General features: G+C 38.6%; 2 protein-coding genes and 1 non-coding gene across 3 annotated transcripts in view; 2 read left to right on the top strand and 1 right to left on the bottom strand.

Annotated features, from left to right (window-relative positions):
- LOC144636229 (uncharacterized) overlaps positions 1–25808 on the top strand; it is a 117386-nt gene that overhangs the window by 55713 nt on the left and 35865 nt on the right. The gene's annotated exons all lie outside the window — the stretch shown is intronic.
- Positions 19475–23949, top strand: LOC144644565 (tetratricopeptide repeat protein 28-like). The gene is made up of 3 exons (XM_078504085.1): positions 19475–20278; positions 20401–22307; positions 23361–23949. Exons 1-3 carry the CDS (start codon positions 19475–19477, stop codon positions 23404–23406), a joined length of 2757 nt encoding a protein of 918 aa, XP_078360211.1. The 3' UTR covers positions 23407–23949.
- Trnat-agu (transfer RNA threonine (anticodon AGU)) lies at positions 22632–22705 on the bottom strand. Its single transcript has one exon. It is a non-coding gene; the product is annotated as a tRNA-Thr (tRNA).

The raw sequence follows: 25808 nt of genomic DNA on the forward strand, positions 1-25808 counted from the left end.
ACAAGAGACAAGCGCAGTTGTAAGCTCTAAGAGCTCTTGTTATTATTAACTGCGCTGCGCAGTTCTTGCTCTGCACGGGGTTTATTATTATTTTTCGTTTTGTCGGTGACCTGTCCCAAACCTCCACTCGGTCAAGCTTCAGCTCACGCGATGTTTAGAAGCTACAAATCAGTAACAAATGGAAAAATTTTCTTATTTTTGTCTTCACAAAGAATGTTCAGTGTCAGATATTCGACTTTGAAGCGTTTGACTAATGGAAAATACTAAATTTCCACGCTTTCAAAGAGAAATATATTTCAGTGGGCCAGAATCTGTGAATAAATACCATTACGTTGGTGTAAAAGAATGTGCTGACAAGACAAGTTTTACTTTCGATCAGCTAGACCTCGAGTCACGTAAGTTTTCAACGCTATTATCAGCTACGTTTCAAATCTTTGCGAATCCTTTGTTCTTCACTTGACAAATTTATTGCGAAGTATTTCTCTTTTAAGGGTAATGTAATTTTTTTGTCTGTGTCATTGAAAGGATTTAAGAGATATGAAGAAAAATTCCCTTCACAAACATGTCCTGTCTTGTACCACTTACGTCATTCCGTATGCTGGGGAAATACGCTCTGTTCTAAAAACAGCTTCAGCGTCCGCGCGTGGGAATTCGGCCAAAATTTGCATATAAGAAAAATTATTAATCGCGGCTAGAACAAGTCAACCATGAAATGTCACACAAAGTTTGTCAGACGCTGCATTTTTACAACCGCCTATTGTAATACGAAAACCGAAACAGGGTCAAATAAATTTTGAACTGTTGAAGAGGTTCAAAAATAGTACTAACTTTATAGAAACTACGAAACATTGTCATTGGGCCAGTTTTCAGTTTTATGTAAATAAGGAATACTGTCGAAATTCTCGCGGATACTTACGTTCCTGGCGTGAAGCCAGACGTTCTTATGAACTGATCTTGCAGACCCAGGGGCAGTAGTTGTAAACTTTCGCCCGAAAAATCCCGTCGTCCCGATAAGCGATTTTTTGGTTTCACGGATCAGGATCGTGGGAATTAAATTCGGCTAGCATATAGCATTAGCATATAAGAAAAATATTTAATTGCGGATGGAACTAGTCAACCATGAAATGTCACACAAGGTGTTTTCTTACCATTTTGTTTGTCAGTCGCAACATTATTAGACGCAGGCAAATGGGATAAGGGAGGGGGGGGGGGGGTTGCATGTTTTGTTCCGCCCACATGGCTCCCCTAAAGTGCTCACGAGACCAGCGCAGTTGTAAGCTCTAAGAGCTCTTGTTTTTTTTCGTTTTGTCGGTGACCAGACCCAGACCTCCACTCGGTCGAGCTTGAAATCACGCGATGTTTAGAAGCTACAAATCAGTAACAAATGGAAAAAGTTTCTCTTTTTTTGTCTATATAAAGTATGTTTATTGTAAACTATTCCATTTTGAAGCGTTTGGTTCATGGAAAACACTAAATTTTCACGCTTTCAAAGAGAAATATAATTTAGCGGGCCAGAATCTGTGAATAAATACCATTACGTTGGTGTCAAAGAATGTGCTGACATGACAAGTTTCACTTTCGATCGGCTAGAGCTCAAGTCACGTAATGTTTTAAAGCTATTATAAGCTACCTATCAAATCTTTGCGAATCCTTTGGTCTTTACTAAACAAATTTACTGCAAAGTATTTCTCTTTAAAGGGTAATCTATTTTTTTGGGCCTGTGTCATTGAAAGGATTTTAGAGATAAAAAGAAAAATTCCCTTCACAAACATGCCCTGACTTGTACCGCTTACGTCATTCGGTATGCTAGGGAAATACCCTCTGTTCTAAAAACAGCTTCAGCGTCCGCGTGTGGGAATTCGGCCAAAATTTGCATATAAGAAAAATTATAAATCGCAGCTAGAACAAGTCAACCATGAAATGTCACACAAAGTTTGTCAGACCCTGCATTTTTACAACCGCCTATTGTAATACGAAAACTGAAACAGGGTCAAATAAATTTTGAACTGTTGAAGAGGTTCAAAAATAGTACTAACTTTTTAAAAACTGCGAAACATTGTCATTGGGCCAGTTTTCAGTTTTATGTAAATGAGGAATACTGTCGAAATTCTCGCGGATACTTACGTTCCTGGCGTGAAGCCAAACGTTCTTATGAACTGATCTTGCAAACCCAGGGGCAGTAGTTGTAAACTTTCGCCCGAAAAATCCCGTCGTCCCGATAAGCGATTTTTTTGGTTTCACGGATCAGGATCGTGGGAATTAAATTTGGCCAGCATATAGATTAGCATAATTTATAAGAAAAATATTTAATTGCCGATGGAACTAGTCAACCATGAAATGTCACACAAGGTGTTTTCTTACCATTTTGTTTGTCAGTCGCAACATTATTAGACGCAGGCAAAGGGGATAAGGGGGGGGGGGGTGCATTTTTGTCCCCCCCCCACATGGCTCCCCTAAAGTGCTCACGAGACCAGCGCAGTTGTAAGCTCTAAGAGCTCTTGTTTTTTTTAGTTTTGTCGGTGACCAGACGCAGACCTCCACTCGGTCGAGGTTATGTCACGCGATGTTTAGAAGCTATAAATCAGTAACAAATGGAAACAAATGGTTATTCTTTGTCTTTACAAAGAATGTTTAGTGTGAAATATTCGATTTTGAAGCGTTTGTTTCATGGAAAATACTAAATTTCCACGCTTTCAAAGAGAAATATAATTTAGCGGGCCAGAATCTATGAATAAATACCATTACGTTGGTGGAAAAGAATGAGCTGACATGACAAGTTTCACTTTCGATCGGCTAGACCTGGAGTCACGTAATTTCTCAAAGCTATCCAGCCACCTTTCAAATCTTTGCAAAGCCATTAATCTTTTCTTACAAAATTTAGTGTGAAGTGTTTTGAAGCGTTTGAATCGAAGAAAATATTAAAATTTCACGCTTTAAAAAAATACGCTTTAGCGGGCAAGAATTTACATTTATTTACATTACATTTGTTTCCTGAAATGTACTGGCATTAGCAAATTTTTACTTTCACAAGGCACTGATCGGCAAGAATCACGCAATGCTCTGACAGGTTTAAATCTGCCACAAATGGAAAGTAAACAAATCCTCTGGTCTAAACTTAGCATGTTAAGTGTGAAATGTTCGACTTTTTAGCGTTATTTATTTTTGGAGCTGTGTCATCTATAGGATTTCTGAAATCTGATGGAAAACCACTGAGACAAACATGCCCTGACTTGCAAAGGTTACGTCATTGCTAAATTAATTCTCCGGGGAATTCCCATTCAGCAAAACACAGGTCTAGTGTTTTTCTCAAATTTGATTTAATTATTTGCTCCAATATTCCATTTTCGGAGCTGGTTATTCAATCTTTAAACGGTAATTCAAGACAACACTGGTTGCTGATTTAAAAGATTTTTTTGGTTCACGTATCAGGATCGTGGGAATTAAAGTTGGCCAGCATTACCATATAAGAAAAATATTTAATTTCGGATGGAACTAGTCAACCATGAAATGTCACGCAAGGTGTTTTCCTACCATCTTGTTTGTCAGTCGCAACATTGTTCGACGCAGGTAACGGGGATAAGGGGGGCGGGGGTGCATTTTTTGTTCCCTCCACATGGCTCCCCTAAAGTGCTCACGAGACCAGCGCAGTTGTAAGCTCTAAGAGCTCTTGTTTCATTCTCTGAGAACACAGATATCACTGTAGCTTAGTGACCAACCTTTTCACTCGTTTGAAAAGGACTGGTTACTGGCATCTTGCACTGCGCGTGTAGCACCTGATGAACGCAAACAAATTAAAAATTAGACTATGAAAAGGAAAGAAAAAGCATAAAAAACAGTAGCGGCAACAGAATGGTTCGAGAATTATACCTATTGAGTTTCAGGGCTAGTCAATTTTCTATTCTGAGAACTCGTTTACAAACCTGTTGTTAAAGAACAAAAATTGGAATTTTGGTAGCATTAGTGCAAAACGCGCGATATGAAAGTGGAACGTCATCAACTAATATTTATGTAAATTCAGTTTTAAAAATAGTGTTGTAACGTTGTCGGTATCTTTAGAATTTTTCTTTGATTGGTTTCTCATCGGAAAAAGCAATTATCTTCTTCGAATTGACCAATTATATTCTTTCTCTTAAGCCTGCCGCACACTACAGCAACTAGCTGAGCTATTCGCCTCACGTGCCCGTTTGCTCAGCCATTTATTCACTGCACATTTCACCGCAGACAGTGAGGAAAGTGCTTAGCAAGTTTGATTCGGAAGCAGCCATGTTGAATCACGTGAGCATTCTGCGTGTGTTTATTGGTCAGTTGATATATCTGGCTGAGCAAGTTTCTCATGTCGCCCGCACACGTTGAGGATTTTGCCTCTCGAGGCAAAAAATATCAAACACGATAGATATTTTCCTCAAGGCCTCGCGAGGCAAAATTCTCACGAAAAATGTCCGCACACGAGAGAAATCTGCTGAGCAAACGGGCACGCGAGGTGGTTAGCTCAGCTAGTTGCTCTAGTGTGCGGCAGGCTTAACTTATCGATAACACGTTAGTTTACTTTTCGCAGATTGTTTATTCAATACAATAATCTCTAGTATCGCATTAGTAACCTCTTACTAACCGAGCGCGAGGGCCGTACTGGGGAATATTGGCCCGAGGTCGTGGCAGTACGGACCGAGCGCAGCGAGGTCCGTACACAGAAAACGACCGAGGGCCAATATTCCCCAGTACGGCTCGAGCAAGCTAGGTTAGTAAAGTAGTTTATTATATGGCACTCGAGCCATGCTTGTTTATTTTTCTGTTAAAAAACACTTCCGGTCACTTGCATTCAAAGGGCTTCCTCCGTAAAGTGCAGTATGATGACGCGAGCAACTCAGAAAGAACAAGCTACCACGAGTTTGAAAACAAATTTATTGATCGTGACGAAGAAGACGAATATTCACCAAGCGGATTTTATTATTCTAAAGATCGGGAAAGTTCTGATGTAGAAACTGAAACAGGCATCACTGAAAGCCAGGAGGCCGCTCGGCTAACCAAACTGAGGTTTCTTGGCCATCATTCTGCGTTGAAGTTGAACGTCTCAGCTCCCCAGCGTAACTTTCGGCTTTCGTCTCAGCGATCTGGCTCGTAAACCGAAGTGTAAGGGTAAATTAAAAAAAAGCACAAGACAGTTCTATGAAGTGCCCACTGGATTGGAGTCGCTTAATTCTCCCGCTTCAAAAAGAGCATCTTCGACTTCGTCGTCTTCATCAATCACCTGAGGGGCTTGCGGCTTCTTTCCTTCGCCGTACTTGTGAACTAGTGACTGGCACTTCACAGCTAGTTCTCTTCTCGATTTTTCAAACTCAGTGTCTTTGAGTATGTTGAATGGATATTTCTTCTCAGGTATCGCTGTATGCTTCGCTGAAAACTGGAAATTGATTCTTGATCGTACTCTTCTCCTTTTTTTGCTTCGTATGTTTATAAAAAATTCGCTGCGTGAAAAATTTGGACTCATTTGGACGGAAAGTTGGTCACGCTCGGAAGCAGGTAGGCTATCAATTCTTTCATTTGTCATACTATTACCTTCACGTACCTTCAATGTAGCGGGGAAGAGCTTTCATTTCAGTAGCCGTCTTCTTATTTGTGTTTATAGTTTTCCGTTCATTTTTAAAATCGTCTATATGGCCTCCTGGCTTTAGGTGATGCCTGATTCAGTTTCCACATCAGAAGTTTCCCGATCTTTAAGATAATTCGGTTGAAATTCGCTTGGTGAATATTCGTTTTCTTCGTCCACGTTGTAAGCTCTGTAAAATATCAATCTGTTCGGTAGTTTCTTTGCGAAGAATGAGAGTACACGTTTTCTTTTCGCAGGTTTGGTTGGAAATTTGAATTTGCCTGCTTTCGAAAAAATACACGGCTTGGACCGTTTTCATGGAAACGGCCCGTATGGCAAAATCCCGACCAAGAAAGAACCAATCAGAACGCTCGGATTTACCTAAGGGACGGACCATTATTTTCTTGGAGGGGGGGGGGATGAAAAAATTTCCTCTGCAAACTTTTTTTTTTAGTTTATGCACCTCGGCAAACATTTTTTTTCGAAATTCTTACTATTTTTTGTTATACATATCGTGTTTGCAAACAATTTATTTTGTCTTTCCAGGCCCTGCAAACAATTTTTTTCAATATTTTTCATCCCCCCCCCTCCAAACAAATAATGGTCGGTCCCTAAGACTGGCTTTAGCATATAATAAAAGGTTTTCTTGAGAAAGTTCGACTGTTAGAACTGTTTTCTCATTTTTTTATTTCGTTTGATTTCAAAAGAATGTACATTAACATTTACAGAAGTGATTGTTCTTTTATCTTGAGTATTGTGTAGTTGTACAATACGATTTGGAAATCTACTCTAGAGTTTGGTTTGTTGACATTAGCAACCTTTTTGGTTTGGATTTTTCGGTACAATCTTGTAACTTTGCCGGATTTAATGTTATTCTGTAAAAACATTATTTGTAAATTTTACCTTGCTCGCGTTATTTTATTTGGACCAGTTGCCGAGTGGAAGTTTAGTTAAAATTGTGAAAAACAGAATCGAAATTCACACCTTTGCACGTTCGAAAAATAGACCTTCCCGCGTTAACACCTATTCTTGGCATGCTCTGCGCAGGTCATGACATAAGATTTAATCTGAAATTTTGACATTTTTGATGAATAATTGACGGTTTATGCCTGGTCCTTTAAAAGTGCGCGTGCAAGATTTATTGTTCAGAATTGTATGAGAATTGTATGAGAGTTGTAATAGAGTTGTTAACAGTAGCTGTCAGTGACCAGAAAGGGTTTTGCAGCCGATTAGCAGAATAAAATCCAGCTGGAAGAAAGCGTGTACAATTGAGTATTGAAGTAGAGACGCTAATTCCCCGAAATCTCGCTTCAACAAGTGGTATTATCTATAATTTCCATTGACTGAAGAGTTTAGTTTACAATGATGTGCACCCCGTATAATTGTAACTTACCTACGTGTACGTACGTACGTACCTACCTACCTACTTAATCCCCCATTAAAATAATAACTTTTATAGAACGGTTTTCAACTAGTTGTCTTAAAACCAAAACCAACGTATTCACTATGGCAAATTATCACAAAGTACACAGACATCAAAACTCGATAAAGATACATGTAGCAGGCTGGCATGAAGCGCGGGAGTTTGTGAATCAGTGAGTCACGATGAGTTTTGAAACCAATCACTTAATGCAAAACGAAGACCAATACAAATTACTTTCGAACGACACAAGTGAAAAACGCTTTCTGTGAAACGTTTCATAAATAGCGTTACGTATACCTAGGAGAAGTAAAAGCCAAATAACTGTTCCACTGAATTGTGCGCTGTTATATTATACTACAAAAACAAAAACAGCAAATTCTCGTTTAATTTGGTTAACCTTGTCAGTTTTAATACAATCTGTGATCGTAATGAATTTCTCTGTCGTCCTATTTTTCGAGGTAAACACCTCTCTAGGTTTTGATAGACGTAAAAGGTATACGTGGGTATTTTCTTAGAAAAGTCACCGCAAATGGCTTTAAGGTTCATGTTCATGTCTTAAGGTGGATGGGTTAATTGGAGGTCGGCCAAAATTCTCATCACGAAACGACGATATAGCAAGTATGATTTAGGTGCGGACATTTTTTAAGGAGGGTTCATAATTTATGTAGAGAGGGGGCTATGGTGATTTTAGATTTTCCCCTTGCATTTTTTGGAAGCCCCCCTATTTTTTAAGTGTTTCTTCCCTTGTCCCCCCTTATTGCATAACCAAAACCATGTTTAAAATACCATGACCCCCCGTCTACCACCACCACTATCCAAAAACCCTAAAACTAACCACATTATGACAGATGTTACTGAAAATGAAAAATTTAAATTTATCAAACTGATAAGCATAAATATAATGATACAGCTTATATTCACTGCAGTCTTCTAAACCAGCTAAAAATGGTCATTTGGTTTGTTGAGGCAGCATTCCAGTTATATTTCACGTGAAAAAAACACACAGAATGTGTTGATACGCACACATTGTGCTAACATCATACAAATGCAATTAAGCTTTCTAAAATACCTTAAGATTGTACAAATTAGGTTGAAAATATTATCCTGCAATGGAGTCAATTGTGGCATCACTGTGAGTTTATTATTCATTGACATCGACTGCTATTTATAAGCTCCAGCTATACTAGAACTTTATTTACAGATCCTTCTGCTAAAGATGAGTAAACTTATGATGGCAGTTTTTAGGAAATTTTTTTATGCTCCCCCCCCATACCCTCTTTCACGTCGGGAGAAATTTTCGATAGCCCCCCTAAAACCGAACAGGAAAAATCATGACCCCCCTAAAAGTCGCCATAGCCCCCCTCTACATAAATTATGAACCCTCCCTAACAAAATAAAATATCGAACGAGAGCCCAATCCACCCGTGAAGCATTCGCTATTTTCTTTCTTCTTCTTTTTAGCCTCTACCCCGATGGGGGGAAATCGGGAAATCTATACTTTGCGACAAAGTTATTGAAATTTCTTTGAAAAGGTTTACAGAAGAGGCCATCATGAACAAAATAAAAGAACTGAAGCGGATCTCGCAGTTCAAATCATTGGCGTTTGAGAAAACGAGAACCCTTGGGGGGTCCTTGGAAAAGCGAATTCCAGCGTTGGGAATGTTAAAATTACTTTATTTAAAGTCATCTCTGTTTTGTGGTACGTGTAACTTGTTAAAAAAAATTCTCAATCATAAACTGTGTTTTGGAAAATGAAAAACTGATACTTCCTTTTAGGATCTAACTAGAAAATTTCATTTTCTAGTTCCCCAGAGGAACGAATTACGTTTTCTGTTCTTTTTACTTTCCAAAGTGAACAGTATAAAATGAACTTGACAGCGTAGTTCATTCTATGCAAGGAATACAGGTTATTTAGCTTTAGACATTCGTATCAACGTTGGCGTGGTAAGTGCAACTAACTTATTGTATACAGTGTCTTTATATTTGAACGAAACAGAATATGTTAATTTAGGCAAGCCTAAAAGCGAGCACCCCAGTTTTTCTTTAGTTGCCTTTATTTAATTTTGAATTTACGCGATGGTATTACTTAAAGTTTTGTTAATGGGAGAAATGTCAATAAACGCGACGTTGTCATCGCTGTTTTTATTCTGATTATTAGTGATGAATTTGTAATTGACGAATTTATTTCTTGCGTAAGCGTAAAAAATTTAAACGTTTTCTTCAGACGTTTAGGGGGGATCAGCAGTTTGAGGTTGGTAAAACAGTTAAATAGAAGAGTGCAAACACTATAAGTGAAACAGTGATGCTAAATTGTACAATTTTATGCTATTTCTATTGTTTTCTTTTGTTTAAACTCCACTATTATGCACAACTTTTGTGATTTGTATTTTACAGAAATACTGTTTGCACTCTAAACTCCATTGTTATCTCAAATTTTAGTTAAATAAATAATCCAGACCTATCTGCTTTAATATCTGGTTTGACTGAAATTATTTCTTTTTACAAAATGATTATCACTGCAATAGCCCAAGAAGTAATAAAACATGATATAACAACAAGAAAGTATTTCTTTTACAACTTTAGGAAAATCATTGGAAAAGAATTATATTTTTCATGGTTATTACATTTGTGTTCACCATGAGAGCATAATTTGTAAAAACTATCACTTTTCAAAAGTTAAGGAGTTAATATTTGAGGTTTGTTTACTATACACATAACTCATCCAAAATTTGCCCTAAGTGTTGATCCAGCCTTTGTGCATCAGGACAAGTGTGCAATTAAGATTGTATGTAACATGCATTTAATAATTACTTAAGGCATATAAAGGGAGATATGAGGTGAGGGGGGGGGGGGGGGGGGGTCATCACGTAAATATTGAATAAAGAAGGGGGGTCACTTGCTACTTACATGGCCTGGAGGGGGGCCTTACAGAAATTTTGATCTTTCCAACATATTTTTCCTTCCCCCCCCCCCCCCTCTACATAAATAATGACCGGTCCCTTAGGTCAAATTATTCTGTTTTAGCGTTGCTCAATACTTTAGAGGATTTTATGCAAACACTGAATGAATTTCCTTCGTTTTTGGTAACTAATATGCGGTAGAAAAAGTATGAACTTAAGTAAAAACTTGCTGCGAAACCGAAAAATATTTTTGCGTATTCACGCGTATGAAACTTCAACACACTCACTGAAGGAAAAAATCAAGTAAAATAGAGTATTTGGATAATAAATTGTTTATAATATATTTTGGTGTGTGGTATCGCTGGGTATTTCTGCACGTTGTTTGTAATGACTTGTTTGCCAGATTTTTTGTAATTTACAAAACACTGCACGCTTTTAAACGGCATAAATTTTGTTTTTGATCCGTCTGGCTGACTGAGCTTTAGTAAGGTCGGATTATTGTGTTTTATCTTTACTTTGGAGAATTTAATGTAGATACGGAACAAAACTTCTTTTTTGGTAAATGTGACCCTCCACGGGAAAACAGGGACAAAGGTGATAGCACGCTCACAACACGCTAACACAGCACGCTTAGCGTGTCTAGTGACACGGATATGCACATATTTAATCACTACAACAATGCAGGACACGCAAGCCTTGTTTCGCACGCTAAACCTTTTGTTTTGATAAGTGTGCTCGAAGTCACGCTTAGCGTGCGACTCGAAGACACGCTTAGCGTGCAACTCGAAGTCACGCTTAGCGTGCTAGCGTGCGATTTAACACGCTTGGACACTCAAGAACACGCTAGAGTTGTGACTGAAACAACAGTCATTCAGTACAGATTATGTTCGGCAAACACGAATTGTGAAACTTACGCACACGAGGAAAAAACACAAAAATTAAAGCTACTATCTACCGTTTCCCGGCCGTTTCCGAACCAAACTAACCGTTAGTGTTATGATCAAATCAACTATGAAAATGAGCGTAAAAATATTCCATTCACTTATTTAAACTTTGTCTGGAAGAAACACTCATTTACAAATGTCCATTCAGTTTCAACTTCTTAGTTGTTCTTTGCGTTCTCACTACAACATTCCATAGAATGAAAATGATTATGGGATGTAAGTAGGCATCTTCGTTACCATAGCTACACGTAATCTGAGTTCAAAACTGTCGGTATCTTATCATTTGATTATGGAGTCTCTAAATGAACTTTCTTGCATGCGCGTGAACGTGGATGATTTGGCTACTTGGGAAGAAATTTCGGAATTGTACTTCGGAGCGAGAGAAGATGAAAGCGATCAAGAGGCAGATGACTCACCTTGGGACGACAGCAGTTCAGAGAGCGGTGAAGATGAATGTTATGATGACGAACCTGAGATTTACGGCGAGCCCTTGGCCGGAAAGCGATTTATCAGAGAAAGCCAAAGTTAAAACATTTTGGGAGAACACTTGTAAATGCAAGTTAGCCGAGGGTGACAAGCCATGCAGCACAACCCTGTCCTTATGACAGTCGAAACAACTGCAACGAACTGTCCTCTGCGGAGCTTGATTTAGTAATACTGGGAGCAATTCAAAGTTCGCTTAATTGCAATGAAATCAGCGTCTCTGGCCGATTGAAAAAGCAACGCAAGGTTTCACGGATGGCTTTCTATTACCATGGAAAAAGAATTTGCAGGACGTCATTCCTGTTCTTACACTGCTTAAGTGCGACTTTCTAGAATTATCAACCAGGCAGCGGAACAAATGGAATAAACGATTTCGCTCATATTTTTCCCATAGATAGGTCCTGGTGAGAAACCAAACGGACCGTAGTTAGTTTTTCCTAATACAGCTTCTTTTCGTAGAAATATGTCAAAAAAGATTTCGCCCCAATTGGGCTCAAAATCCACTTCCGGTTTGACTGATTTTTTTGAAAGTTTGATCGCCTCGCGCGTTATACAGCAGCTATTTATTGATCATTTAATAATATTTATAATGTAATTAGGTCTTTATTGTATGACTGAGCGAAAAATAAAACAAATCAAGATTAATTTTAGCCTGAAACGGGGATAAATCCAAAGGCAAAATTTGCAAATGAGTAGCGAGCGAAATTATGCAGTAAAACTCTGCCACTTTTTTCTATGTGCGATAACAACCTATGCAAACAACCTATGCAAAGAAACAAGCCATGTGGTGAACTATTTGAAAAGGTAAAGGCAATATTAGATTTTTTCCCTTCGCCATTTCTGGAACCTTTGCGTGATCTCTACACGCTCTTGATCACAACATGCTAGATGGTTTAGTTGTGTGTTAACTGTTGATCATTCGATCATCCACAAAAACCGGTCGTATAAAGGAAAGCATTCTCAGTTCAATTATTTTACGTAATAACGATTCAATATAGTTTGGTTTATTTCTTTCCGTGATCTGAAGGAAACAGCGCAACAATTAAATTTTAAGTATTTGTCGAGTGCGATGATGTTGTCGTTGTTGTTTGTTGATGTCTTGTTGTTTCCTTTTTGTCTCAAATTGCCGATATTTTTTCCAATTCATGTCCTTTTAAGGAGAAAACTATAAAGCATAAGAAATTATTGGGGAGAATTGTATACGGCCAATAGATATCAACATTGAAGGTAATACTGAGGATTTTAAACAATTTTATGGTATACCGTAAGACAGATAAAACATAGCATTGCCTTTCTAAGTTATGTACAAAGTTCTATGAATTTTGTGCCCGAATAGTACGTTTCAAGGAACGGAAGCTTCGAGTATGATTAGCGCCAGATTTTAACGCAATATTTGCATCAGTACTGAATCCAGTGTCTTTGCGACCTGCAAGTCCTTTTCCAATTCCACACTTCGATCAGTAAACACGACTCTTCGCTTTTTGTGGATAAAACAAGATGAATGCTTGTTGTTCTTTTAAAGTCAGTACTCTTTTGATCGCAACGACAGAAATCAGCCTACGGAGAAAGTCTCGCTATTATCATGCACTGAAAATATAGCACAGCACAAGGCACTCTGGGAGTTTCATGATATGGAGAATGAAGTAAAGTTAATTCTTGCTCGAGCTACGAATTTTTACACTCCTCAAAGTGTCGACGTAATGACTGCTAAACCCATGGTCTCGGCTGGACAAGAGGAACCTAAAGATGTAGGGTCCCTTAGGAGATACCAAAGCATAAAATCGTCAGAATCGTCAGAGGAAAATGTCCGAATGCCGAAGGAAGCTTAAGGGGTAAACATTTGACATTTGGGACATTTGATTACCGTTGGATCAGGTAGATATCGACATCTCACTCGCTTTTGTCTGAATGCAGGCATTTCGACATACAAATACGTCTGACAGTTTTCCTTCTGTTTCCATAAGGTATGTGTAGCCCGTGCAGATTACGCAGACATGCACAGCACCTTGAGGGGGTGGGGGGGGGGAGGGTACTTGGAATTTCAAGTAATGTGAATAATGGAACCCCCCCCCCCCCCGAAAAAAAAAAAAAAAAAAAAACACCGAGGGCTTCCAAAAACACTCTAAAAAATACCTGGACAAAAACATTTACCCTGAAAATATTCCATGCCGAATTTCTGTCCATTAGATTTCCAGAAAGGGGCAATGATGGTAACACAATTAAAGAAAAAAATGGAAACTCAGGGGGAACGCTCGAGTTTATATGCAAAGCAAAGGACTGTAACACCATCGTTCAAGATTAATCATCAGTAAAAACCATTTGTTTGTACTTTATTCGCGAAACTATACAACCAATGCACCACTACGAATGTTTAGATTGTTTTTATATTCCCCCAAAAATCCCTTCTTTATTCAGAACACCCATAAAATACTTTTAAAAAATGTCCTAGACAAACAATTCCCAGAATTAAAAATTTCAAACCCCCAAAAAACCCTTCCATCATTTCTGTCACTTGAAATCCCGAGTATCTCCCTTGGGCACAGCACAGGGATCCTTTAACAAATATCTGAGAAATGCTCCAGTGACACTTGATGTAAAATGTTATTGTCAGCCCTCGTTATGGGCTCAGCGATAAGCCCCCTCCTCTCCCTACTCCTTTCAGTTTTCTTATCTTCGACAGTTGTTACCTTAACCCCAGCCGGCTCCAGCTATTTTTAGTGCAAAATTTTAAGCTTAGTGAAAACTTGCAAATAAGTCGTCTGCTCTCCATCCAATATTTGAGCATTGTCAAATTCGTTATACCAGCATTTGGTGGGGACGATTATGTTTATTTAAGTAAGAGCAGTAATCGCATAATTTACATACATGTACGCTGTTGAAAAATTTTAAAATTCCACCCTGCAAGCTCCCCTCCCTCCCCCCCAACCTTCTCAACCTCCCTTCCGGTCTTTGATTTGCCGCTGTCAGTTGTTGCAATAATCTCACCTCGTTTTGCCCATTTTTAGTGGCACAAACAAAACTATACTCCATAAAGAGGATACGATTTTTTTGGCAAGCTTTACATTGAAAACAAGTGCCTTATCGGCTTATGCAACTGAAACCGCCATCAGTGGCCTGACAGCAGGAGGGGAGGTAGGCATTCGCCTTTCGTTTCTTTAAAATGGAGTGGGAGGTGGAGTCTAGTTGGCACTGATTTTAGAACAAAAAAGTCAGCTTTGTTTTGTCTCCGCTGGATTCACCATGTCTACCGATTTAAAGTAAATATATTTGAAAATACTAACTTTCAGCGAACTGTACTAGAACAAAAATAACACTAGATTTAAAAACTAATACCCTACAATGATCATGAATAAACGAACGTTGTGAAAGTAAGGGCATTTTTCAATGTGAACCTAGTATGCCTATTCGTTGTTTTGAGGATTATCTTATGAATTATAAAAGAAACGACAAGTATTTCCCGTGTAGCAGAGCGCCCAGTGACACTCTCCGTCATGATGGGTGCATGAAAAATAAAGATCTTATAACTGAGCCCGTTTGAATTCTTCTGAATTTTCTTATTAAAGGTAGATACACTTTCAAGTGTTTAAAAGCAGACAAAACGTGGTACATTGCCTTGTTTTTAATTTCAGCTGAAGAGTAGTAAACAGCATAGCCAGCTCGCAGGAAAAGCAACACCTCAATGATAGGTTAAACATATATTCATTATAGGGTAATATAGCAAGTAAAGGTTTTACTTTAAGTACCCATTTACAATCGGCATGTGACGTCTACTCCTTTTCGTGTATTTTAAATGATTAGCTTATTTAAAATACAGAAATTGTGAAACTGTTTACGGGTATTGTGACAAGCCATGTAACGCAATTGTTTACATTTTAGCTGATTTACGGCAAAATTAGTGATAAACAAAGGCCAAAGCGGGCCACTAAAAACCTTTTCCCCAGAGATTTTTTTGGATATCCTATAAGATAAGTGTCTAGTTAACCCATAAAAATTGTTTTTACGATATTTTAAGTTATCGCACATAGAAAAATATGGCAGAACTTTACTGCATAATTTCTCTCGCTACTCATTTGGCAATTTTGCCTTTGGATTTATCCCCGTTTCAGGCTAAAAATTAATCTCGATTTGTTTTATTTTTCGCTCAGTCATACAATAAAGACCTAATTACATTATAAATATTATTGAAATATCAATTAACAGCTTCAGTATAACGCGCAAGGCGATCAAACTTTCAATAAAATCAGTCAAACCGGAAGTGGATTTTGAGCCCAATTGGGGCGAAATCTTTTATTGCATATTTCTACGAAAGGAAGCTGTATTAGGAAAAACTAACTGCAGTCCGTTTGGTTTCTCACTAGGACCTATCTATGGGCAAAATATGAGCGAAATCGATTTTTCCAATTTGTGCCGGAGAAAGGCGATATTAGTTGATTTTTGGAGAAAGTCGCACTTAAGCAAAAACAGATTATGCAGCCTCGTGAAACACTACAGAAAGAACGGACTGACTTTACGAGTGCATGGAAACAAATAAATGTAATAATAAATGTAATAATAAATGTAAATCCGTTGCGCCCTAATTGTTTTCAGAAAGCTTATTTGAAAGTGGCTTTTCAGTGATTTCACGTCTAGAAAGCAAATGATTTTCACTGTAGAAAGTAATCGAAGTTAGACATCTCGAAACACTGCCAATCGATCTAATTCTGCGGGAGTTTCAAGAGTGCCAATTTCTCGCGAGTCAACTAAATTCAACGATTTTCGGCCCACTAAAACTAGTAGCCAAACGATAGTAAATTTATATTTTTTTCAGTGATGAAGCCCGAAACGTTTGGATTTGAATTTAAATTTGAACTTGACGCTTGATTTTTTCCTCAACCTTAAAGGCGGATATGTCATTGCCTGTGAAAGACCAGGCGTTACTATCGTACAAGAGAAAAGCCGCGAAATACTGGACTCGAATCTTCTAGCCGCGATGCAAAAATGGCGTCGCTGACTAATTAAAACAGAGCGAAAAGCTATAAAAGACTGAACAAGAGAATTGAAATCCTTAGGAACTGGAGTTGCAGCTTTTGCTAAACTATACACGGTGCAAAGCTTTCTTGGATGTTTTCTCGAGAATTGAAATTCGCAACAATAACCCCTTTCAACACAAGAAGACTTTATAAAGAAGACTGGACACGCTTTGCGTGCTCGCTCGCACGCCTAGTGTGTTGTGCTGAACACACTAGGTCAGCACAACACACTAGGCGTGCGAGCACAACACACTAGGCGTGCGAACGAGAACACCTAGTGTGCTTGACACGCTTTTTTGTTCGGCTACGCACGCTTTATTGTGTTTAGTGTGTCCTGTAAAACAAAGGCTTTACTAATGAGGCAAGTTTCAGAACACGCTCTAAGCGTGCTAAAATCGAAATCTATTGTTTTAAAGTGGAAGCGTGTTGTGAGCGTGCTATCACCTTTGTCCCTGTTTTCCCGTGGAGGGTCACAAATGTGGGGTTAAAAAAGTCTACTTTCAAGTAACTTGCAGTAACTTCCAAATTCAAGCGTATGAGGTTTCTATACTAATTGTTCGTCAAGTAAAGATGGCATTCTCCTCCTCCCGTTAGGTTGCATCGGAACTCCCCTCACGGCCTCACCCTCCCTCGCGTCTGCACGGACAGACGTCAGGCGGGCAGGCGTACGCTGACGTTACCAAAATTTCTTACCCACGGTGCTCCGCTTGCGCGCTGAAGCTCCACTGTTATAACACTAGCTGCATAGGTAGAAGTTTGTGACATTAGTTTACATGTGCGACGTGAATGTATACAGTCGAAACCGTAAAAATGGAAACCTTTTATTAAACGGACAGTAGCCGAAGTACCAAACTTGTAAAATATACCTATATTATGAGGACACTTCTACTGAGCGGACATATCTATTGTTTAAAACCTGTGTTAAATAAACAATTACACCATGTAGTTAGATTCTACCAACAAACATCCTTGTTGCCGGAAAAATCTGACGAGGCCTTAGCATCGACGTCCGAGATATTGCTGGAGTATTCTTGCCTTCTTGGACGAAGGACTTCTCTATAGAAGCTCAAGATATTATAGAAATCGCAAATCAACGTTTCTTAACAAGACGACATGTTTTCACAAAATTTGTCATTATCACATTCTTGGAGATCCAGGGGCAGTTAGTCGGGGCGGGTGAAAAAATTCTGGTTAAAATCGGCACTTTTGTTTTACTTCACAGGTAAACAAGTGCTTTCACGGTCTTTTACAATTGCTTTATATATCCGAGTCACCCAAATTTGTTGAGACAGCTGGGAAAAAATCTAATTAAAGAAAGCTTGCTGCGTTGCAACTGAACTAAACCTACTAATCGTATTAAAGCCGTCATGATTGATAGCTCTGCATATACTGTCAGTAGTCGATGTTCAACACTTTCAATTTCCAGTGGTACAATACATATTTTTCAGAAATCAAGTGGCTGATTTTAGTTAGAATATGATTGTAGTCCAAGAATGATAACAGTGCCAGTCTAGGGTAGTATAACTTGCAGAACAAGGGGTTATCTGGATAGAGCGCGGAGCACCAGAGAGAAAGGACGTTACTTTTGGTCTCTCCTCTTTTTTGCTCTGCGCAATTGCATTGCGCCCCACCCTCTTCCACCTCTCTAAACCGCCCGTTGAACCGGTTGAGGGGGTGGGAGAGGGGGGGGGGGGGCTTTGCTTTGCAATTATTTTCTCAAACAAAAACGCTTAGATGTGACCATTGCATTCAGATGGTTTAATTTAAAAAGGAAAACAATGAAAGAGCAGATTTGGAATGCAAACTTCTATGTAGTGCTCTTAGGCAAACATTCGGATAACATGGGTGGACATTCCCGTTTTACCACTATTTAGCATCTGTTACGATTAACTACTAAATAAGACGCCGGATATTACGGTTGATTTTTCACACTTTTCACCCAAAGCAATCCTTATTTTATACGGTTGTTTAACAACAATTTTTAAAAATAATTCCTGACCTATTAGTTGAAAAGTATATAACGAAAGATACATTTCGCCCCTCATTTGCCTCTGAAGAAACTCAGTCTTTATAGCAGAATCAAAGAGGAAGTTAGGCTCGAACCTTATATCAGGATAATGACGAATCAGTTAGTCAAAGAGTGGCGGTGACCAAAATGCGGATTTCCTGTAGTTACTATCGAAACTAGAATATACAAGAAGATACCTAGAGATGAGAGACCTATGGCCATTGTGTGCCGGAGTCGTCTATTGGTGACGAGTTCCATTATTAATCATTTCTAATTAAGAAGAGTCTTCTTAAAGGATCTTTTATGAAGGGCGTAAAGGGGTAAAATAGGAACTGGGATTTTAGCAAAATTTCACTGGGAAAATAAGCTTTGTGCCACTGGGGCTGGGAATCACAAACAAATAAACAATAGAACTGGGATTGGGATTTGAAAATCGGGAAAAAATAGGCTTGTAAATGGGATTTGGGCAAAATTTGGGCTGCGAAATGGGATTTTAACCCCCCCCCCCCCCCACCGCGTCAGGACCCTCTATTATTTTCTTTCATTTAACTTATAAGGCGCTATCATATTTTGGCTATTTGAAGAGGTGACGAGCATTTAGAGTAAGCTGGTTATTTTAATCTATGGTTATAATATTTTATCTATAGTTATAATTTTGTTATATTGTTGAATTATGTAGATTGTAATTTTTGAACTGAAAGTTTTAACTTAAAGATTCAGTCAATTTCCAGCTTTACGTTATTCTGTAACAAAACAAACTGATTGAACTTTATTTTGTTACAGTTTTTTACAATGCTTACAGAATAGTTCGCCATGAATGACATGAGCAGAAGTTATCCAAGCCTTATGTGCAGCATTTATCGGCTTATTTACTGCTACTTTCCTTCTCAACACTGGTCGTGCTCTAAAAGCCATCGAGATATGCAAAGAATGTTTGATTTTCCTAAATACTAAAGCACTGGGGAAGAAGCAATTCGGCAAAAAAGTTTACGGCGCGATCTACAACACAATGTTCAAGGCAAATTCTGTCATCCCTAATTACACAAATGCAATAAAATACGGCAGCAAACTTCTTGTCATTTACTGCGAGCGTGGTGACACAGCCTAAGAAGGGAGACTTACCATGAATCTCGCCAACATATATGAACGGCGGTGTGAATATGCAGAGGCAAGGGAACTTTATGAGAAAGCGATCAATATCACGAGAAAAGCTAGCGACAGAGCAGCAGAAGCAACCTCATACGGAAACCTAGCACATGTGTTTCACTCTCTTGGTGAATATGACAAAGCTAAAGAATATAACGGGAAAGCACTTGCTATCAATATTGAAATTGGCAACAGAGCAGGAGAAGCAGCAATTTACGGAAACCTTGGAACTGTGTTTCACTCTCTTGGTGAATATGACAAAGCTAAAGAATATTTTGAGAAAGCACTTGCTATCAATATTGAAATTGACGACAGAGCAGGGGAGGCCAGCTGTTACGGAAACCTGGGATGTGTGTTTCAATCTCTTGGTGAATATGAAAAAGCTAAAGAATATCCTGAGAAAGCACTTGCCATCAATATTGAAATTCACGACAGAGCAGGAGAAGCAGCAAATTACGGAAACCTAGGGAATGTGTTCAAATCTCTTGGTGAATATGACAAAGCTAAAGAATATTACGAGAAAGCACTTGCGATCAATTTTGAAACTGGCAACAGAGCAGGAGAAGCAGCAAATTACGGAAACCTAGGAACTGTGTTTGAATCTCTTGGTGAATATGACAAAGCTAAAGAACATCACGAGAAAGCACTTGCCATCAAAATTGAAATTGGCGACAGAGCAGGAGAAGCAGCAAATTACGGAAACCTAGGAACTGTGTTTCAATCTCTTGGTGAATATGAGAAAGCTAGAGAATATCTTGAGAAAGCACTTGCGATCAGAATGGGGAAATTGGTGACAGGGCAGGAGAAGCAGCAAATTACGGAAACCAGGGAACTGTTCTTCTCTTTCTTGGTGAATATGACAAAGCTAAAGAATATCTTGAGAAAGCACTTGCGATCAGTATTGAAATTGGCGACAGAGCAGGAGAAGCAACTTGTTACGGAAATCTAGGAGCTGCGTTTCAATCTCTTTGCGAATATGACAAGGCAAAAGAATATCACGAGAAAGCACTTGCAATCAAAATTGAAATTGGCGACAGAGCAGGAGTAGCGACATTTTACGGAAACCTAGGGACTGTGTTTCATTGTCTTGGAGAATATGAAAAAGCTAAGGAATATTACAAGAAAGCACTCACAATCTCAATGGAAATTGGCGAGAAAGATAGAGAAGCATTGGATTACGGAAACTTAGGAACACTGTATCATTCTCTTGGTGAACATGTCATGGCTGAAGGTTATCTGGAGAAGGCACTTATAATTTTTCAAGATACTGGAAACGCTGCCAACGAGTTGTCATGTTATTGTAATCTCACATCTGTGAAGTTATCGCAAGGAAAGATCCAGGAAGCATTTCAATATCTGCTTTTGAGTATTAACAAAAGCGAAGATTTGCGCAGTTTTCTGAAAGACAATGATCAATTTAAGATAGCATTTTCAGACGTTCACCATTTACCCTACCATAATCTGAGTGCATTCTTCTGCTTATCTGGGAATCCTTACAATGCCCTTTATGTTCTAGAACTGGCACGGGCTAGAGCTCTAGCAGACTTGATGGAAAATCAATACACTATTGAAATGCAAATCTCAGCTAATCCACAATCGTGGATTGGTATTGAGAATATTATGAAGAAAGAAAGCAACTGTGCTTGTCTGTACATTTCTTATTATGATCAAGATGTATTTTTGTGGATTCTGAAGACAAGCGGAGTCATTCACTTTCGAAGAATAACAGTAAATGAAAACATTATTGGCGCAAGACTAGTTTCCAGTTTGCATGATTTTTTGTCCAAAAGCTTCCGCAGTTTAGGCATTTTATCCCAGCAGGACTGTGAAGATAGATCTTTAAACGGCATTGAAGCGAAACCAAAATCTTTTAAGGAAGAGATACTCGCAGATTTGCGCCTTGTAGAAAAGAGAGATGATGACGAAGACGACAATCAAGATCCTGAACGGAGTCTTCCTTTGTTCTACAAAATGATCATCGCTCCTGTGGCTGACTTACTTGATGAGCCTAAAATCATCCTTGTTCCTGATCGCTCTTTGTTCCGGGTTCCATTTGCTGCATTAACTGATGAAGGCGGGAAGTATTTATCAGAGATATTCAGGATTCGCATCGTTCCTTCACTGACGACTTTCAAGCTTATTCAGGACAGTCCAGCAGACTATCACAGTCAGAGTGGTGCACTGATAGTGGGTGATCCCGTGGTTGGACGGGTGCGTTACAAAGGATGTCGTACGACGTTCAACCCATTGCCATGTGCAAGAAAGGAAGCAGAGATGATTGGACGACTGCTGGGCGTTCAGCCCTTGTTAGGAGAGCACGCAACCAAGCAGGCTGTACTTCAAGCGATACATTCAGTAAGTCTGATACATTTTGCTGCTCATGGTAATGCCGAAAGAGGAGAAATTGCTCTCTCGCCCTTATGCACGGCTACTGGAATTCCACACGAAGAAGACTACTTGTTGACAATGTCTGACATTTCACAAGTTCGATTACGAGCTAAGCTGGTAGTACTTAGCTGTTGTCACAGTGGGTGTGGACAGATCCGAGCCGAGGGAGTTGTTGGAATCGCTCGAGCATTCTTAGGATCCGGTGCACGTTCAGTACTGGTGGCACTATGGGCCATAGAAGACAGAGCGACAGAGCAGTTTATGAGTCGTTTCTACGAGCGACTTGTTTGTGGGGAAAGTGCCAGTGAATCTCTTCACGAGACCATGAAGTGGATGAGAGATAACGGCTTTGCCAAGGTTTCCGAGTGGGCACCGTTTATGCTGATTGGAGATAACGTGACATTTGACATTGAAAAATTAAAGTAAGTATAACGGAAGGAACAAATTATGTTGGCGTGTTTAACAAAAGTGAATATGCTGTGCAAGTTGGATCAAAATTGAATTTTCCGAAATATGCATGATTAGAATACAATTGTAACAGTATTTTGTTCTGTGTGCATGTCATGTGCAGGATATGTTGCTGTTAGAATCAAGTCAATTTATCGTTAGTACCGTTTTTATACTGCTTTGTCCTCCTTTTTAACAACAGTTTTCAAACAAACTTTTTTCATTTTAAGCAAATGAAGGATCATCGCAGTAATGTACTTAACTTAAGCAGTTTAGATAGCAAGCCTGAAAAAAAATTTAGGCTTGAACGGGAATCGAACCCATGACCTCTGCGATACTAGTGCAGCGCTCTAACCAACTGAGCTATCAAGCCAACTGGGAGCTGGTCACTTACATACATACATACATACTTTATTGACTTTCCCCCTAGGGGCTTTTAAAAAAAATAAAAAAAATAAAATAATATTTTAAAAATTAATAAAAAAAAAAAAAATAAAAAAAATATATTTAATTTTACCTTGCTTTAAATGTATATCCGCAGTACAAATATATGAATTTCATATATTCATTTCAAAACCTTTTTCAGTTGGTTTTTCCTGAGGAAAGTCGGTGTTTTGTGGTAATGAAGAAACAGTTACGTTCAATTTCCCTTCTTAATTTACGAAACTTCGCCAGGCGGAGGGTCGAAATGTAAAGAAGGGTGGTTGGGGACCTGAATACAGACGACCATCGACATATAGTGAATTGGTGAATAAGATGTAATGCACTGCCTTGTTCCACTCCCCAGAAAGCTAGAAACTGGCTTATAAGTGTTTTCATTTTTTTATCTCTCTTTATCAATTGTAATTAGATTAAGTGTCAGATTAAGCGCATTTTTAAGTGATTGTAATTTTTATCGTTTTTTTATTTTTATCTTTTACTATTTTTTATTTCAATTGTAGACGCACTGAGACCTGTAAAGTGCGTGCTAAAAACTGTTATTATTATTTTATTTATTATTAACTGGGTTTATCTTTTTCTTGTTTTAGGAAAGCAAGAGAGCTCGAGTCAGACCCTGCATGCAGCAAGCAATGAGATGAGGAATTACGTACAAATGTAAAATAGCAAAGCCTTTCTTAATAGGCGAATAGGCCGTTTGTCTCTGTTTCAAAACGCGTCCCGTGAATCTTTCTTTCATACGAAATGAGTTTCAATTACATGAAAATGAACGTGCAGGTGAAATTCATTTGCACCTGAATAGTTTGCACAGACTCGTTTGAACACGAAGGCAAAAGAAGACTCGTAAATGGTCTCTTCCGAGTCTTCCTGAGAAATGTTTCATATGAAAATGAGTTAAATGCACGTTTATTTTATTGAAATCCAACTTATTGTAAAAAACGTTTTTTTGCATGATAACTCGTTTTGAAACTGGGCGAAACTGACGCAACCCAGAACTGACCTTTTGTCTTTTCTGTCATTTTGTTTTTTTCTTTTTCAATATTAAAGACACACTTCTCAATTTTAAAGACATACTTTTCAATCAATGTGCGTTTGGTTGTGTAGTGAAGGCCAAACATGCTGTTTTCAGTGTACAAGATTTCTTCTGTTTAATCATAGAGAATAAAAACTGGAGCAAACTTTATGGTTATATAAATTATCGACGACGTTTCGATGATTTTCAATGATTTTTTAAAAAATCATTTTCAAGTCTCAGGTGACGTTGCGTGTTATAATGGCCGTTTACACTAGAAGACGGACAAATCGTTTAGACGGACAGCCAAATCGACGGACAAATTCAGACGACTTGTATCTCCAAAATCGTGTCCGTCTCGTTTTCACACTAAGACGACTTGTCCGTCTCAGGCGATTTTCCGTCTCAGACGACTTGTCCGTCTGGTTTGTTGTTTTTTTGTCCGTCTCAGACGATTTGTCCGTCTCTAGTGTGAAAACGGCCAATGACACCTCATAGTGATGATCATTATAATTTCCGTTATTTAAATTTCCATTTACAATACTTAATGCTAATCAAAACTTGCTCCATTTAATTTAATTTTTTTGTTAAATGTTTAAAGAAAACAGACGTTTTATATGTGGCTCTAAAGCGCGGGCCAAGCCTTTGAATGGTTTGCAAGAGTTTTGTTACGTGTAACCAAGTTCACAAAACACACATTCCACTGTAGGACTCTGCTGAATATTTATAAACCAAAAGGAAAGTTTCAATTTAAGTAGAGTGGGGTCATAAATTATTTGTAAGTTATCAAATTCAGTTACCATACATAATGAACAGTTGATCCTTCTGCAGGAATAACTGGTTCACTGTATTCTCAACATTTATTATAATCGGCCAGATGTCACACTCGGTTTTCTTTAATTAAAGTGTTTTTGTTTTCAAGAAATGTTTTTAAATCTTATTTTTACATATTACGCATTCTACAATTCGATCTTCGTTACCATCTTTTTTTTGATGATTATGCTAAATTGATTTTGTTTTTTTTTTATTAATTTTTCGGAGACGTTTCAGAGCGCGAGGAAGGGGATAGAGGGGTTAGACGAAGATTTGTAGATGTCCAGTGGGCTCATGTTGCCATGACAACGCTGCTCAGCAAACACAAATTAGATTTTGATTGGCTAAGAGCCACACTTCTTAGATTTTATTGGTCAAGAACAGAACAGAAAGTCGTGCAAAGCGTGTCAAAGATTGTCAAGTAAGTCATCCTAATACCTTGGGTACCAGAGGTTTTTTTTGTCGCGCGCTCGTTTAGAAATTACGAATCGAATTGTTATTTATTTGTCAGTTAATTTTGTTTACATTTTTCAATTTTAACTCTAACGACATATTAAGAGGGGCCTGAAGGGGAAAAATGGGAAATGAGATTTGGGCAAATTCTGACTGGGAACAGGGGGTTTGGGACACTAGGACTGGGAATCACAAACAAAAAACAATAGTGCTATACAGGGACTGGGATTTGGAAAATATAAAGGAAAACAATAAGATGGGAAATGGGATTTGGGATTTGGGAAAAATTTGGAGGGGAAAATTGGATTTTGCGCCCCGCGGCCCCCTCTTTCAGGACCCTCTTAGTTAATAAGGTGTAAAATGAAGCGCTTACTTGTGTTACAGGTTCTTTGGGGGATAAAGGAAGGAAAGGGCAACAGGGGGGGGGGGTGCGGGGATGAGAAGAGGGGGAAGGTGTGATGTGAAATATAGGGAGGCAAATCTTGAATACATAATATTCTCATGATCTTATTCCGCGCTAGCTCGTTTCTTTTTCGCTCAGAGTTCTAACTCTGCTTTTTGAACGACCATGGATGTCTGCCACCCGGCTGTGCCGTTCGTTGGCCGGGTTTCCACAAAGCAGTAAGGACAAGGATTTTGAATTCCGTAGAACTGAGCCATTGGGAATTTCAATGTACATTGACTCAAATTCTCTCATTGAAGCAAGGGAATTAAATGGCTCACTTACAACATGCATAGACGTCACGCAATTCATAACAAG

The sequence above is a fragment of the Oculina patagonica genome, chromosome 1 (genome assembly GCF_052425735.1).
Source record: "Oculina patagonica isolate OP01 chromosome 1, crgOcupat, whole genome shotgun sequence".
Lineage (NCBI taxonomy): Eukaryota > Metazoa > Cnidaria > Anthozoa > Scleractinia > Oculinidae > Oculina > Oculina patagonica.

Bases quoted from the DNA above. Each gene is read 5' to 3' on its own strand.
- LOC144644565 (XM_078504085.1), top strand. From the start codon at position 19,475: ATGAATCTCGCCAACATATATGAACGGCGGTGTGAATATGCAGAGGCA. The intron at 20,279-20,400 runs GGGAAATTGGTG...GCGATCAGTATT, and splicing joins AAGCACTTGCGATCAGAATG to GAAATTGGCGACAGAGCAGG. The intron at 22,308-23,360 runs GTAAGTATAACG...TTCTTGTTTTAG, and splicing joins TTTGACATTGAAAAATTAAA to GAAAGCAAGAGAGCTCGAGT.